The 17,970-nt window shown below is 31.5% G+C and overlaps 1 protein-coding gene across 3 annotated transcripts in view; it reads right to left on the bottom strand.

Moving 5' to 3' along the window:
* Positions 1 to 297: 297 nt before the first annotated feature.
* The window catches only part of Slf1 (SMC5-SMC6 complex localization factor 1), a 72,293-nt gene continuing 54,620 nt past the window's right edge, over positions 298 to 17,970 (bottom strand). For all 3 annotated transcript variants that reach the window (XM_046428649.2, XM_058574643.1, XM_058574638.1), the window contains 7 exons: positions 16,174 to 16,321; positions 8,556 to 8,701; positions 7,322 to 7,485; positions 6,562 to 6,695; positions 4,567 to 4,659; positions 3,980 to 4,162; positions 298 to 1,305 (listed from right to left, as the gene is read on the bottom strand). In XM_046428649.2, coding sequence (XP_046284605.1) covers positions 824 to 1,305; positions 3,980 to 4,162; positions 4,567 to 4,659; positions 6,562 to 6,695; positions 7,322 to 7,485; positions 8,556 to 8,701; positions 16,174 to 16,321 — 1,350 coding nt within the window. In that variant the 3' untranslated portion in view covers positions 298 to 823. The remainder of the gene's footprint in view (positions 1,306 to 3,979; positions 4,163 to 4,566; positions 4,660 to 6,561; positions 6,696 to 7,321; positions 7,486 to 8,555; positions 8,702 to 16,173; positions 16,322 to 17,970) is intronic.

Genomic DNA, 17,970 nt, shown 5'->3' with positions numbered 1-17,970 from the left:
GTCTTTTAGTTTTACTATAAATTACTATTTTGAAAAACCTGTTATTTGAAACATTACTACTGTATATTCATATTGTACATTAAATTTTTAGATAATCTCACATCTAGTACTTAAATGCCACTTATAATCTTAATATTTAATAGAACTTATTATGCAGGAAAATGTTTTTACTTATAGAATACTGATTGTATGGAGCAGTAATATACTTTGTACATGAACTGCTAAAATAAAACAGATTAAGGGATGGAACTGTCAGACTTTGCGTATTAAGTGCATTTAAAAACATAAGAATAATAATTAATATTTTAAATTTCAAAGATGTTTATTTGGGAAACACACAAAACTAAAATGTATATTTTAGTCCATCAACCCATAGAGAAGAAAAGGTAGTTACAAGTTTACAGACACACATTTCCATGAATATCCTTACCATGATTCTAAGACCTAGAACACCTAGAGGACATTACATATTGATTTGAAAAAATATTTAAATTAAATTTTTTACATTTACAATGAATAGATAAATAATATCAATTCCAGAACAACAACAACAACAAAAAAATCAGATTAATGAAAATAGTTGATACCAAACTTTTTTTTTTTTTTTTTTTACTTCTGAGTCAAATTCTACACACTGTAAAAAGACAGAAGCTTAGACTATACTTCTGATGAAGATTTTTAAGTGCTTTTAAAATTTTTCAAGGCTGTAAATCTGTCAATAAATAAATAAAATTACTATCTGTCAGTAAGCCATGAAGTCTGTACTAAATGACTAAAGCAAGTTGAACATGTTTAGAACACTGACTCATACTTTTTGGCATCATCATGAAAACTCTGTGACTGATCGACACATCATTTCCAATGTCACTAATAAGGCCTCTGTATGTACTCCAGGACATACTTTCAAATTCTCAGGCAGTTCCTGAAGAATATTTGGGAGCTTCTGCAATGTCTTTATATTTCTAGCATAAAGATCCAATAACCAGGCAGTATGAGAACTAGGGGTTTCTTTATAACTTTTACAAGGCATACGCAGGTCATTTAGATGAGTTAACCCTTTGAAAGCTAAGATGAACTCTGAGGATAAGTCAAAAATCGAACAAAAATTTAGCAACATCCTACTAAGTAAAAATGAACCAAATTCAAATTGCTGGTGGTAAAAATGTTTCTCTGCTTGTGCATGAAAATTCTCCACTGTGTCTTCTAGTTTTGTAATAGCAAATAGTTCTTCCTTGGTTTGAGGTGATACTACATAATCCAAGGGCAATTCCCCTTTAGAGTTTCTCTGCTGTAAAAGCACTGGGCCTGTAAAAAAGAAAATGCAAAATGTTAAGGGTAAAATATTTTTATTTTGGCAACTTAACAGCTGTTTTCTCTCTCTTTTTTCCCAAAGCACACAGGGTTCTATTTATAATCATGTTTTTAACTAATTCATGTTTGCATAATTAAGTGGCTATACATACTAACTGCCTAATAAAGGTGCATTAAAAAAAAGCAAAATTCTGTCAATTGCCTAAGGAGATTAAAAGTATATTCCTTAGGTGCTGGGGTTATGGCTCAGCGGTAGAGCGCTTGCTTAGCACATATGAGGCCCTGGTTCAATCCTTAGAACCACATAAAAAAATAAATGAATAAAATAAAAAGTTACCTCATTAAAAAAAAGTATATGTCTGAGTGAAATATATAGTATATATGATTATAAATGAAAAAGGCTTTTATAAAACTTTATTAATTATCATCTTAAAATAAGAATTTCAGTATTTCCGTAAGAAATTAACAAAATAGGGGCCAGGGATATAGCTCAGTAGGTAAAGTGTCTGCCTTGCATGCACAAGGCTCTGGGTTCAATCCCTAGCATCACAAGAAAAAAAAAAGAAATTAACAAAATATATATTTTTCTTAAAATCTATAAGAGTCCCAAGGCTGTCTCATATTACCAAGAAGGAAAAGTAGTGCCCTTTTCCACTGGTGGTCAACAATTCTGGTAGTACAAAAACTGGAAAACCTTACTTCTTTTATCCTTGTTTATGCTTAATTTTAGTATAGGTAAATGATTCAAAAAAAATTAGGTGTTAATTATTCTGCATTAAACTCAGATATTAATCTGTCTATCCAAGCTAAATGTATCTAACTACTTAGAAGTACTGAAGATATAGTTTAGGATGCTGTAGTAAAGGATGGTATAACAGGGCAAAATAAAAATAACATAGTATTTGGTGACACAGCAAAACAAAGGAGTATTAGACACCAAATCTTACAATAATTTATGCACTTAGTTATAAATAAGATGTCAGAATGGATATAAAGGTTTTAGTACTAGCAGACACCTTAGAAAGTCACACTGTTGAAGATTATATTATCACAGAGAGAACATACTGTAACTGTGAAACCTCCTAATGGTAACTTTGATTAAACATACATAATGACTGAGATATAAAATGCATTTCATATTAAAAAAAGACAAAATTATGAATACTTAAATAAAAATTTTTGAGACATAAATTCAATCTTAAAATTATTACTCTCAAGACTAAACTACTCAAAATGGATAGATAATACAGCTACTACATGATAATGTCAAACGATATAACAGATTTAAACCAAATATTACTGAGGCAATACTAAGTCTTGTACAATTGTCAAAAGACCTTAATAAATTCAAGAACAAGTAGATTTCCTCTCCCAGGTCAAGGAGCTCATCCATTTACTATCATTCACTAGATAAAATTCAAATTGGCTGATGGAATACTGAAGTCTACTAGAGAAATGGACCTAATATAATATCTTTTATATTAACAATACTTGAAGCAAAATCAACTATTGGCTTGAATGTCAGATACAAATTAAGCAGAAAAACAAAACACTTAGGAGTAGAAAAATAAAACATTTAGGAGGTCGAATGCTATGTTTAGTAAACAATACTAAAAAAGAAGGCAGAAGAACTGAAATATATTGATTATGAAATGGTTAGTAAAACAGACACACTAACGCCTTTAGGGGGCAGGAGAAGACTATAAATAACCAAATGGCTTATGTTATTGTGCTATACAACCTTTCTTATATGTATATACAGAAAAAAAAAAAGAGAGAGAGAAAGAAAAGAAAAAAAAAGACATCCCCCCCAAAATATGCTTTTCGTTTTTATGAAGAATCAAATGCTTTCATTATGGGATAAAATCATGTTAATTTCTAAGATTAGAGTACATGAAAGCAATGAGAAATTTACATAAATTTGTTTTTGTTTTATAAGCTCATCAATTTTCTTTTGTTGTTCTTTTTAAAACACAAATCAGTTTGAATATTTTGATGTAAATTAATAATATTCAGCTCAGATTTAAGAATGTTACTGAAAAAAGAAAGGGGCTTGCTGAAAGCAAAGATTAAATATCAGTAGAAAGAGCAGTAGTTGAATATTAAGCTTAAGTTAGCCTTTTTTATAAAATCCCTGCACAACAGTTATTACCATTTGAAAATTCTTCTACTTTAATTTAATTGACTGCAAAATGTGAATGAAGAAAAAGATTCTAGGACATCTTTTTCACAGTCTGTAAAGATATGCCTTATAAAAATAATACTGAACAGTTACATATAAAAAGCATGAAAAAATTCAAGTAATCACATGAACATTTACATTCATTTACTAATAAGCTTTCAGAAATGACTAGTTCATAGGGATTTCATATATTAAATGAAAGGATTAATATCTAAAACCAACACATTCAATTAAAAAATCCACTCTTGTACATGAACCGTAATAGACTTAACAATATATACATGCGTCCATAATATGAAAAGGCTTTTATCACTATTAATAAAAGGTGATTACATTCTATGAGACTTTTTATCCTTACTTTTTTATTAATATGAAATGAAAACCTCTTTTCTTACAGGTTTTAAATATAAAATGCTATCTACCTCCAAGGGATTCGTCAAAAAACTGGATAATTTATCAAAACCCATTTAGCATAAATGAACTCACCCCCATGCTGTAGTAGCAGCTTGCCAATTTCTACATGTCCGTTTGACAGTGCATCATGCAAAGGAGTCACCCCGTCCACTTGAGTGAGCAGATCTACCTCTGGACAACGTTGCAAAATTTCCTGGACACACACTGTGTTGCCATAGTTAGAGGCTTCATGCAAAGGCGTCCAGCCAGCATTGTCTAAATTAGAAATCAAGGCAAGTTTTAAAACAGCAGAAGTAGGACTTCTGTTAGTAAAGTATTGATGTTCTACTTCTCTTATCGGAATGATTTTGTACGCACTTCATATTAAAAATAAACTTTGCTAAAAATACCCAGTGTAAGTACATTGCTTTAAAGAAAAAGAAATTTAAATAATTAAAGACAATTTTAAAATATTATGAACAAAATATAAACACTAAAAATGTTTCTATAACATTAGCTATAAATCATTACATAATGAAATTCTTGGGTTTTGCTAATAGCTATATTTTAAAGACATCTTAGGTAAATTAACTCAAGTGTTCTTTCTTAATGTGACATAAAACTGTTTTATATCACAAATATTAAGACATTGTATAAAACCACAAAGATTTAAAACTTACCTTTAACATTGATGTCTATTCCTGGCAAAGAAAGAAGAAGAATCAATTTCTCCACTTGGTTATTTATGCAAGCTCTATGCAGGGCTGTTTCTCCTGCCACAAAAAATTAATAGATTATTCCAGAGAAGACAAGATATCAACTAAAGAAAATAATCAAAGGGCATGAACTAGGAGATCTGGCCCCATGCCAGAAAATTATTTATTGAGTTTTCCTTTTGATTAGTTTAAACATCTCCTGCATTAGAAAGTGTGTGTGTTGGGGGGGATCCCCACCAATTCATAGAGCTTCTGTTCAATCAGCAATTCAGCAATGAAATTCTACAGCAAAAGGTTTAACATAGGCACTGTCTCCCCCTAGTTCAAGTTTTAAAGCTTCAGCCCTGCTATAAAATCCCCAAATGATCAGAGAACACCAAAAATACTGGGTTTTGTAGCAGTAAAAGTTTAGAGTGCAATTGCCCTCTCTTAAATTTATTCATGAACCTGCATTAAATGTATGGCTCCTTTTTTATACAGCATTTATAGCTTAATTCAAATGAATGTTTCTGGCTAAGCACGAGTGCCTCTACACACTCAAGTATAATTCAGAACTTCAAATCCATTAACAGATGGTTTGCTGCTTCTCAATAGGCTGTCTGGCTTGGCTACAGCAGCACAGAGAGGGAGAAATGGAGGAATCTTAATATAAACACCACACACACACTACACGGGAAAAAAAATCTCTAGTACCATTTAAAGCTGAACAAGTGTAACAAATAGAAAAGTAAAGATTTGCTAGGAGGAATGCAATTAGTAGTTGCTGGCAAAAATTAACTATATCTGTCTTGTTATAACCAAGATTAATAAATTATAAGTGATGATTTGACGTAAATTTGTTAAAACTTATTATAGGTGACTGCTTAAGAAACAAAATGAAATACTGAAACACACTTGTTCTTACTATAAAATACTATGTAGTTTATTTTTATAATGTTCAGTTTTACAGATATCTCTGTAACTTCTACTAAAATATTACTTTTACATGCACAGAGAAGCTTTTCAAGTTTTTTTGTATTATTTCTCAATTCTCTTCCTCTCCCCCAGTTCCTTCTGTTCAGACTAGTCATTCATATTCATTTTACTTTCTGCAACAATAAAACAAAGAAAAAAGACCCTGATTTGTGAAGTTAATATTAAAGATCTCATGTAATACATTTTTCAGATTTTGAGCCAAACGAGACATTATTTTGAATTTGTGATATGAAATTATGAATTTTTATCATATTGAAAGACTTTGAGAGCTTTACTCTATTTCTATGGGTGTCATATTAATACTATATTGAAAATATGATTTAGTTTATAAACAAAAGATTCAACAATTTACTTTGGCCAAGTACAGACTCTTTAAAGATAACTTACATTTTTAAGTTAAGAGATAACTACATAAAAGGGGTGACAGTAAATTATTACAAGACTCTTCTTAGTTATTCCATCCTTTAGGTGCTTAGGTTCCAGTACAGTCAGAACCAAAAGCCAAACACATTTCATAGTCTGGGCTCAGTGCCTAGAAGAAAAGAGCCCATATGCTTAACACAGCTATGTAACATAGCCTACTCCTCATTCTTTGTTCACAAAATGTCTAAGACTGAAAGAGATGAAGACTGAATTATACTTTCAAATCAGAAGACACTGATCCTGAACAACACAGGTTGAGGTGGAATAGAAAAGTAAGGCGGGCAAGTCTGGAATATGCTCAATGAGTGCTGCACACTATGTTTAGTATTTGGAAGGCCAGGGGGAGAAAAGAAAGGGAGGAATACTCTATTATACCAGGTATTAACTGATCATTTTCTCTGTACAAGTGACAGTACAAGAAAATAATATGGTATCCAGGAAGGCATTTCCTGGACCTAGTCCAATATTTAAGTTACAAGTATTCATCAGGGCAAAATTTACAAGTACTGACTATAACCACAAAAAGTTCTTAGCATAAATTAATTTAGATACTTGGAACACCTTTTAGATTAGTCTTATGAAAATTCATCTTCGTAACTAAAGAGGGGCAATTCTCCTTGGAACATGACAATTCTCCTTCTGACTTCTTTTTCAATTTTTTAAATGATGAGGAACATTTAGCAAGGTTCAGCTCCCTGAAAAGAGAAAAAGAAAGAATGAAGCTTGTTTTTCAGCAAGGCATGCCAGCATACATTATATGGTGGGTATTTTTCTTAACATCTCATTTAAACTCCCTTAATCACTCAGTCTTCACTGTTAATTCTAAAATTGATTTCAATCATATAGAAATAAGTTTTTATGCATTAATTTTCATTTTACTAGCCTCAACTACTCATTGCGAAGGTTCTGAATACAGAATGTGGGGTAAATAAAAGGAAACCAAGTATAAACCATATCTGACAGAGAAAATAAAGTGAAAAACTAAGATTAGAACACAGGCCTCTGCTCCCAATTCTTATTTTCATGTGAATACTATTCTCTTTTTTCTTTTAGAGAATAATTCAGGCTTTCTGAGTTTTCTACAGCATACATCTAGAGGAAGTTTCTCATTCTGGAGAAGGTAGTACAACAACTTGAGTATCTCAACATGAACATGCCTTCTGAAAGCTCATCTATATGATGGAAAAGCAGTAATTCAAATCACAGGGCAAAAATTGTATAAAACAGTAATTGTTATACAGATAAGCTAAAGTTCAAGGAAGATGTCAAAAAAAAGCTGTACTCCAAAATAACGCACAGCAGAGATAATAGCAACACTTACGGTAACTCTGACAGTCCTTCAACATGTTTCTGCTTAGCACCATTCAGCATTAGTAAAGCTCTCGGAGATTCAAGGCAAGGTCGCTGTCCTATTTTCTTTGGTATTGGTATTTTTCCAGCTCCATGCATAATAGTTTTCCCCAAAGCTGGCAAATAGGAATATACCTGTTGCAAAATATTATTATATTGCTTTCTCAACTACAAAGATAGCAGTAAAAAGAAATTAATCGATTAACTATTAAATGTGATTACATTTTCTAGATTTCACTATTACAGTTTCCACTTTATTTGAACACGATAAAATATTAAAAAGCTGATAGTTCCATGTCAATATCATGTAGACAAGAAGGAAAATCCCTTCTTGAAAATAATTTTTTTATTATTCAATTTTAATACTCATTTAAGAAAGTTGATTTGTCTTATATCCAACTTATGAATCACTCGTATACTTTTACATTGATGATTTATACAACTTATATTCTGTCATTGCCATTTTAAAAATAATTTTCTTCAACAGAAAGGCTGAAATAAATGAATAATGAGTGAATAAGGAGTGAAAAGAACTTTAAAGGTAAGTATTGTTGTAAAACAATTTACCCAATCTGATCAATAAATAAACTTACTTCTTATTTGTTGAAGAAACTGCTAGATACTACATCCTAATTATATCTTCGGGTAGCCTAAATAAAACTAGAAAACCTTGGATCAAATGTAACTTATATGTATGTGTATATAGGATATATATCATTTATAAATTTTGTTCTTTATAAACCATTAAATATTAGGTGGAATTGTTTTGAATCTAGTTCAAAATAATCTTATGTATTATTATAGAAGTGATTAGGGAACAAAGATTACTGTTCTGCTTTTCTATTATCAATCCTTAATTACTTTAAAAAATGATTAAAAATTTCTATTCACTGATTTTTTTCTATATTTTTACTGATGCATTATAGTTGTCCATATGGAGGAATTTGTTTTTACATATCTGCACATGTACACAATATAACAATATAATTTGGCTAATATTCCCCAAGAATCCCCCTATGGTCCCTTTACTGATCTCCCTTTGATTTTCGTAATTAAACTATTTTTGAAATAGAAAAATACTAGTTCTTTTATGGGTTGGAAAGATTTGTTAACTCTGTTCATTTATTAGAAATACCTAAGAATATTTAAAAGTTGAATTTATAAAGATACTTCTTAGGAATTACAACATGTAAAATAGTGCTTACCATTTTATGAAGAGAGAGTGGCTCAGAAGAAATACTGATAGAGCTCTGCAAACACAACTTTTTAAAGACTGCCTCGGCAACAAACATTTGAAGCCAGGAGGAAGAAAAGGAGCAAATGAAAATCTCTAATTCCTGTGAAGAAAAGTCTGCAGAAAAACAAGAGAAGAAAATAGAACTATATTCTCTCTATATATTTTTCTCTTTTGGGGGCGTTTAGGGGACTGGAGATTGAATCCACAGTCTCTTCACCATTGAGCTTTATCCCTAAGCCTTTGTATTCTGATAATTTGTTTAGAGGCTCACTAAGTTATTGAGGCTAGCCTGAAACTTGAGATCCTCTTGTCTCAGCCTCCCAAGTTACCAGGATTACAGATATGTGCCACTGTGCTCAAATGAATTTTTTTTCCTTTAGACTATTTCATCAGTAGATTTTCTTCAACCAAATGATGGTTCCTACACCAAAAACATTTATCCACATTATAAACTACACACACATATACACACCAAAAAAAAAAAAAAAAAAGTAGTTTTCCTATTCTTTGCCTTTAAAGAGAAAAAAAAATTATGGCATGAACTCTCATTTTACTTTTTATTACATCAAATAAAAGCCTTACAATTGCATACACACACACACACACACACACACAGAATAAATAATATAATTATACCAAAATACATGAGATTTTTATCACTATATTTTCCAATTAACATAAAAGATCTCTACTCATGAAACAGCTGCTTCTTTGGAAAACTAGTACTTAGTTTTTGAATGACCACACTTATTTAATTTGCAACGATCAGTCTTGAGGTGATAGGGAAAAATATATTAGACTATTACTCCTAATAACACCCATAAATCCTATTACTGAAGAGAAGAAAGACAAGCACAAGATAAATAAAGAAAACATAAAATAGAGAGTATGTAAGTAAAGATTTCATTAAAAATTTGCACTTGGGCTGGGGTTGTAGCTCAGTGGTAGAGTGCTACCCTTGCACGTGGGAGACACTGGGTTCAATCATCAGGATCACATAAAAATAAAATAAAGGTATTGTGTCCATCTACAATTAAAAACAAAACCAAAAAATTTCATTCATTCTACCATGAGGTTATTTTATTATATTGTATTTGGGAGGGTATTGCACCCAGGGTTGCTTCACTGCTGAGCAACATCCCAGTCCCTTTAACTTTGTATTTATTTTGTTTTGTTTTTTGATATTGGAGATTGAACTCAGGGGTACTTTACCACTGAGCTATATCCCCAACTCTTCTAATATTTTCATTTTGAGATAGGGTCTTGTTAAGTTGCCTAGGCTGGCCTCCCAAATAACTGAAGTCACTGGGATTACAGGTTGTTGCCACCATGCCCAGTGACTATGGGCTTATTTTAAATGAAAAACAACCAACAAAAAGACACCCAAACCCTCAAATCTCTGCTATTCAATTACATCAGTGTTCCAGTAAGATGGAAATGCATATACAAATGAACTGAAAGTGATAAAGTACTAGGGTGATTTTTCCTCTGTAATCTATTTAATGTTATAAATTTTCTATTATTACTATCTGTGTAACAAAATGGATAAAACAATGGAATGTCAAGTAAAGAATGATACCAAACAATAGGATACCAAAAGAGCTAAAATTAAACAAAACAAACAGTATAAAAAAGTTGAGATACTATATAATATGGTAGATTAACTACACTGAAACAATAAAGTCAATAAAAGTAACAAATATTTACAACACATAAGAATTACAATTACATGTATTAATTAAAATATTTTTAAAATGGGGCTAAATAAGAAACTTAATAGCCATATTAAGTTTTATAAAGCTTGACTTCTCTACTCAGAGGTGGAGTTTCTTTTAGTCAGGACAATGCAGTCCCGCACTGAATACCTGCTCAGATGTATTCACAGAAAGGCTGGCACTCAGGTGTCCTTGCAGTCATTGACCCTTCTTGACCAACTGATTATCAGTGAGGAGGAGGAAAAAGGTAGGATTTTTCTTCAAGGGAAATTTTGGTTCTCACAAACGGAGAAGGGAATGCTATTGGCCCCTAGTGGCAAAAGGCTAGGAATGCTATTAGACATCCTATTAATGTGCAAGAGAATCTCAACAACAATTATCCAGCCAAAACATAACCAGTGCTCAGACTGAGAAACCTTGCCTTGATTAAAGAGATCGAGGCTCTTGCGATGTGACAGACTACTATACGAGTCTTTAGCAAATGATTCCATTCATATGACAACCAGATTCACATATCCCTGAACAGATATGATTGCTAAACTCATAACTCCTTTCACAATGATCTCAATGGAGATATGGTTTTTATGAACAGGAAATGAGAAAGGAGTTACATTTAATTTCTACTTATGGACATTAAAAACCCTATATCTACCATCACAGAGTTTACTACAGTGAATTGATCTGTTAACTTGAACTCTAGGCAGTCAAAGGAAAGGAGAAAAGGTCTGACTGTAAAATTTGAAGAAGATAATCTCACACTATCAAATGGAGTTATTCATCTAAGAAGAAGCTATTTGGTAAGCTTACAGAAACAGGGAAATACAAACTCTAATGGATCCACATATTACCAGGTAACAGAATAAAATAGAATAAAAAATAACAGATGAACAAGAGAACTTAGCCAAGACTGCAAAACCTTTAAAGAATAGGATCATATTTTTTTAGCCCTCACAGAATGTATATCACTAAATTGCACAGAATAAACATTCATATTTGACAGATGAAAAAATGAGTGACAGATAACTTTTTACTAATTATAATTATCTTTTTACTAATTGTAATCATCTCATTCAAAATGCTTCTTTTTCTTTCATAGAAATAAAATACAAAGTAAAGCAAGAACAATCTTTTGAAAAGTTAACCAGATCTTTCCATTCCCTTGTTAAATAGCTTCTAATTCTCAGCATGGCTTACAAGTTCCTACATAAACTCCCTTACCCATTTCTTTGGCCTTATTCTGACTCCATTGATATTATTACCAGTCGGTGAGAAGGCTTCACACAGCCTCAGCTCTTTCCTACTTTAAGAATTCTGGTAAATTTTTACTCTTCTGACAAGAATACTCTCCCCTGAATGTACCAAACTTTTGCTTATCTTTCAAGTTCTGTGTTTTTTGATCATCCAATACAAAGTAGTTCAGTATCAACCCCTGGTTTTAATTGTTCTCAACATTTATTTTTAAATGATGTATAATGGTACATTTACATTAACTTTATTACAATCTTCCTCTCCCACTGAAAGCTCCAAAAAAGCAAGAATCATGTTTTATTTCCCTCCTTCACTATATATGAAGTGTTAAGTTGAATGCCTAATTGAACACCAATAAAGAAGTGTGGTATGAATGAAAGAAAAAGAAGCATTTTGAACAAGATAATTACAATTAGTAAAAAGATAAAAATTTGCATTCATGGAAGCATTAAAAGGGAATAGATGTAAAAAAAGTAAAACTGAATAAAAACAAAAAATATCAGGAAAAGATAATAATGCAACCCAAGGGAAAAGGAAGGTTTATTAAAAATACTCTTAAGGGATGGGGTTGTAGCTCAGTGGTAGAGCACTTGCCGAGCATGTGTGAAGCACTAGGTTCAATTCTCAGTACCACATATAAAATAAATAAATTAAATAAAGGTCCAGCAAGAACTAAAAAAAAAATTTTTAAAAAGTACTCTTAAGATGTGAAAAATAAAAATTTTAATGACAAGTATTCTTTCCCATTGGGAAAAAAAAAACAGAAGAAATTTGTTTAACTCAAGAATTAGCAAACAATGGTTTGCTGCCTATTTTTATGAACAAAGTTTTACTGGAACACAGCCATGTTCATCCATTTATATACTGTGTATAGTTGCTTTTTCTTACTAAAACTGCAGCACAGTCAGGACAGAGACAGTAGGGACAAAAAAGCCAGAAATGTTTACTATCTGGCACTTTACATTAAAAAGGTTTGCTAACCCTAGTTTAACCCTAGTCAATAGACTGGGAATTTCAATTAGGCATTGAAAATAAATTTCACATGACCTTAAAATACAAGAAGGAAATTCTTTTTGTCCAAAATGTGAATCTGATAGACACAAGATGTGATGGAAAGAAAGTAAGATTTTACTTGTCTTCTGAACTATTTATTGCCTTAATTTTCACCAATTATAAACTAACAAGGGTAATACTAAAATTAAACGAGAAAGATGGATCAATATCTTCAACTGGAAGTAATGCTACAGCAACATAGCATCTTTACTTACAAATTAGAAAAAGCAGAAGATAGTAACTGAGCCAAAGAATAATGAAAAAAAGCTGGGTGTGGTGGTGCATGCCTATACTCCCAGAGACTGCCTAGAATGCGGCAGGAGGATCAGCAGTTTGAGCCAGTCACCCCAACTAGGCAAGACCCTGTCTCAAAATAAAAAGGGTTGAGGTGCTGCTCAGTGGTAGAGTGTACCTGGGTTCAATCTCCAGTACTGAGGAAAACCAAACAAAGAATGCAAAAAAGTGTTAAAAAATAAAAAAGCAAACAACCCAATGTCAATGATTCTCAAATTTCTTCATAAAAATATGAGCAGAAAGGATATAATTAGAAATAACACCTGGTTCACTTCGTAGGGAAAAGTGTAGTATTCTACAAATCCCATAATAAATATAATTTTATTTTGCACTTTAGCTATAGAAAAGTTCCTGCTTTCTTAATGTTGAAATGTTCACTTAATTTTCTACACCCTGATAAATATTAAATATAAAAACAATAATATAAAATAAATTTAAAAAAAACTAGGGAAATATTTAATTTGAACCAGTTTTAGAAATATATGCTAGAAATTTTTAACTAGCCTATCTGCAATCTAATTTGGAACCTATGGAAATAAGTGTGTGTGTGTGTGTGTGTGTATGTGTGTGTGTGTGTTACTGGTATTGGACTCAGGGAGTTGTACAATGCTAGCCAAGCACACATCTAGAGTTTTAAAGATTAGTGATCAATTATATATCCTTGGCATCATTTTGGTGACATGATTATCAAAGTAACATTAAGTTCTACCTCAAGTTAGTCATAGGTTTAAACTTCTAACGTTTAAATTTGACATGTGAAAATAAGAATAACACTGGATAACAATGCCCTACTTCATAGTAAAGAGAAATTTATGAGTAAGGAAAGCATTGAAGCTACACATAGAACTCTGTTAACATAAAGCTCAAATGTCATGTATTTGACTAAACTATAAAATAACTTTTATTTCCTTAAAGGCAATTACTGTGTACTGGAAATAACATATTTAATTGTATTGGTAGGCTCTAAAGCCATTGCTAATCCTGTCCTGGGCCCTCAAACTCAAAGAGGTTTCATTACAGAATGGAAACAAGGAATTCTGTTAGCCAAATATTATTTGTCACTCTGGCAAACAATGCCAGAATTCTGCTGTTTCTAAAAGGACAAAAAACACTACACTACCTAGTAGAAATGGTGGGAAAGAAATGATAAGGTTCCAAAGGAAGATTGAATTTGTGCTAAGAAATGTTAAAAAGTCACTCAACAAAGGACAGCTAGTCCACAAAAGAAAGAGCAATCACCCCCTTGGCTCAATAAAAAAGAAAGAGAAAAAAAGGAGACAAAGTGCTTTAGATAAAAATCTTCTAACTTTGGTAGTATAAAAAAAAGACCTCTCTTTCCAGAGGACATCATCAAATAAATCCTGAACCCAGTTATAACCTGGATTCCTATTCTGGAATCTCTCTTTCAAGTATTAAATTGCTTGACAGCGGATTCAAGAACTTTTTCTTTATATAAAACTAAGATGCACTACAATATGTGCAACAAAATTATATGTTTTAGCAGTCTAAATAATTGAAAATTAAGTATGTAAAAATCATCTTTTATATCTGAGAGCCACACAAAGTACACTTGATTTAAAATATGTTCATTTTAGGAGTTCAGAGTTACAGAAACAAAAAGGAATGGCAAGAGTTCAGAAAAGCATACTCTTCCTAAATTGGGCTATGAAGTTAGAAAACATACATAAGGTCTTAGGGAAGCCTTCCTCAGACTAGACATGTCAAAGAGTTGACTAGAACTTACCATAAGATGATAGTTGTGAAAAGGAATTCTGTCATCATAACACTTAAATAACACTCTTCATTTAATTTAGAAAAAACTTTAAAATTAGATAATAAGGTGAGGAGGAAAAGTGAGAAAATTATGCATATAAAGTACTTCTATTTGCTTCATCCATACTCCTTTCTTGTTAGATAACCAGATGAAAGCAACCAAACTAGTTGGCTAATAGTTTTTTTTACATTATATTAAGAAAAACTATATAGCAAAAGGTACACTGGGGGGAAATATTATAATGAGTGATATAAACCAGATTAATATAAGGGGCTTTGTAAAAAGTATTCTTATTCAATGAGTTTCATTTTTTAATGTTATTAGGTGTTTATATAGGAAAAAACCTGGTAATTATTCATATAGCACAGGTAAGACAAGAGACTGATAATGCATCCTACTCAAAGAATTAGAGGTATTAAAGATACTGAAAATAGTTCTGAACATGTAAGATTCTATAAAACATACATTAAAAAGTGAATCTATTTCTTCAGGGATGGGCTTGTGACTCAGTGGTAGAATGCTTGCCTAAGCATGTGTGAGGCACTGGTGTTCGATTCTCAGCACCATATATAAGAAAATAAAGGTCCACTGACAACTAAAAAAAATATTAAAAAAAAAAAAGTGAATCTATTTCTCCAATGAAATGGGGGTAAAAACTAATTTTTAAAACTACTGCATAAGATTGTCTAATTACAATTTTTAGTTATAGAATCAGGAAACCATATTAATATTATACATAACCATATAATAAAAAATTTCTTTCCGTATATTATTTTTATTCTATTAAGTAATATTCAACTTTTATGAAACATCAAAATAATATTTTTGGATAATAGGGGCTGGGATTGTGGCTCAGTGGTAGAGCACTTACCTAGTATGTCTGGGTTCAATTCTCAGCACCATATATAAATAAATTAAAAAATAAAGGTTCATTAACAACCAAAAACTATTTAAAAAATATTTTTGGGTAATAAATAATATATATGGGGGGATGCCTCCTGTAATATTTAGAGGAAAATAAGAATACAAACTTGCATATATAGTAATAATCTCAACTACATAAAAATACTTACAAATACTAGAAAAACATCATAAGTTAAAAGTGATTATCTATGTGGGTGCATTATGGGTAATTTTATCTTCAGTTGTTCCTGTATATATCTGTCTATCTATCTGCAATTATTTTAAGGAAAGCATCATTTAAACATACATTAGAAGATTACATACTGCTTAAAGGAAAGTCAAAACTAATTTCTAGCTGGGTGGGGTGGTGCACACCTGTAATTCTATCAACTCAGGATGCTGACGCAGGTTCCAGGCCAGCCTCAGCAACTCAGTGAGACCCTGATTCAAAATAATAATATAAAAAGAACTGGGTATGTAGCTCAGTGGCAAAGTCCTCCGGATTCAATCTCTAGTACCACCAAAAGAATTAAAAAAAAAAAACAAATTAACATAACAATTTCCAGAATGAGGCTAAGAAAAAACAAAGACACACTTACCATCACATGAAAGGGAAATATAAGTTCCTAAGTCATCAGACATGTGTCTCATCACATTTCTACCCATCTTAAGACCAAGGAAAATCCAATAATCTATTGCTGCTCCAAGAATTCCAGTCAATAAGTAAGCTAGTTCATGTTTGAAGACCTAACATTAAGATGGGAAAAACATTACTAAAATATATTAAAATATGACATCTCTATCATTGAGTACTTTTTGAGGCTAAGCTTAGTTATTAAAAAAAAAAAAAAACAGAGTATGCTAATGCTAAAAGACAGTGTTAAGAACCATAGTACAGTAACTCCTGTTTTCCCTCTTTTTCCATTCATTCACCCCCAACTCCTTCACCTTTCTTTCTATGTACACAAGTATGTATATTTCTCTCTTTCCACATATATATCTGGCTTGTTTTACAAATTATGTTAATGTGTTTATATACACATGCAGACACACACACATACACACACACAGAATTTATCTCCAGTTTGGGTAATCCTTATCTACAATTATTAGGACAAGAAGTGCTTCACATTTCAGATTTTTTTCAAACTTTGAAATTATCTACAAATGCATAAGAGATATCTTGGGATAGGACACAGTACAAACACAGAAATTCATATCTGTTTCATATATATCTTACACACAGCCCGAAGGTAATTTATATGATATTTTTAGTGGGCCTACAAACCCATCAAAAGAGGCCAGGTGTGGAATGTCTCCACTTGTGGCACCAGGTTAATTAGTTTTGGATTGGAGGACATTTAGAATTTGGGATTAGAGATGCTCAATTGTATACAAAAAAGAAAAACAATAATTTCTCTAGGGAATAGTTTACAGCAAACTGTTAAAATAATTTTTTCTGACACTGTAAAGTGCTTTATTCAGGCAATAATTCAATTTAAACAATGAGAAAATACATGGTTTCTGTGGATTTCTGTTAACAGGAACATATATGACAATAAAAGCAGATAGATTTGCTACCCTTACTATTCAAATATAGAATTATCCTTTACATTTCTCTAAATGACATTTTTCAGAAAAAGACAAAAACAAAACAAATAAAAACTTTAGCCAATTTGTCGTAAAGAAATAGTGATTCAAATTTTAATTAAGTTATATTAAATACCTAACTTGAATATGTATAGAGATCAGCCTTCAAAGGATAAATATTATTTATATTGTCACTTTTATAGTAAATATTATTAAATTCCTATAAGAAACATAGCAAGGCTAAGTGTGGTGGCACACGTCTGTAATCCCAGCAGCCAGGCTGACTGAGGCAGGAGAATCACCAGTGCAAAACCAGCCTCAGCAACTTGGAGGTGGGGTCGGGGGGCCACCTGGGGATATGGCTCAGTAGTTAAGTGCTCTCCTAGGTTTAATAATTGGCATACACACAAAAAAGTATTATTATATATTATATAAAAGCATAAAAACCTTAGAGAGTGATTTACTCTTGTTTAAAAATATCCTTTTAATCCACTAAATTCAGTGTGAAGATGAAAAAGTGTGAAAATAATATTTAAAAACACCTTTAATTTTAAATATAAACACTTTTGAAAAAATGACATTAAAACTAGCTGAAATTTCTATATTCCTGGGATTTGTTGTCTAGGCATGTTGGATGTATGAAAAAAAATCACTAAATTAACAGTTGGGTAGAAGACATTTAAGAAGATTTTAATAAATGCTATGGTAGCCAAATAAATTGTAAGTGCTATTTTCTGTCATCACACAATGCCTAAAAGGGATTAGTGACAGAAAAATTCCTAATATATGAAACCCTCAGTGACTGC

Source organism: Marmota monax, unplaced genomic scaffold (genome assembly GCF_021218885.2).
Source record: "Marmota monax isolate L192 unplaced genomic scaffold, Marmota_monax_Labrador192_F-V1.1 WCK01_AAM20220418_F8-fsc00018, whole genome shotgun sequence".
NCBI classification, from domain to species: Eukaryota; Metazoa; Chordata; class Mammalia; order Rodentia; family Sciuridae; genus Marmota; species Marmota monax.
This window is presented reverse-complemented; position numbering and strand designations above follow the sequence as displayed.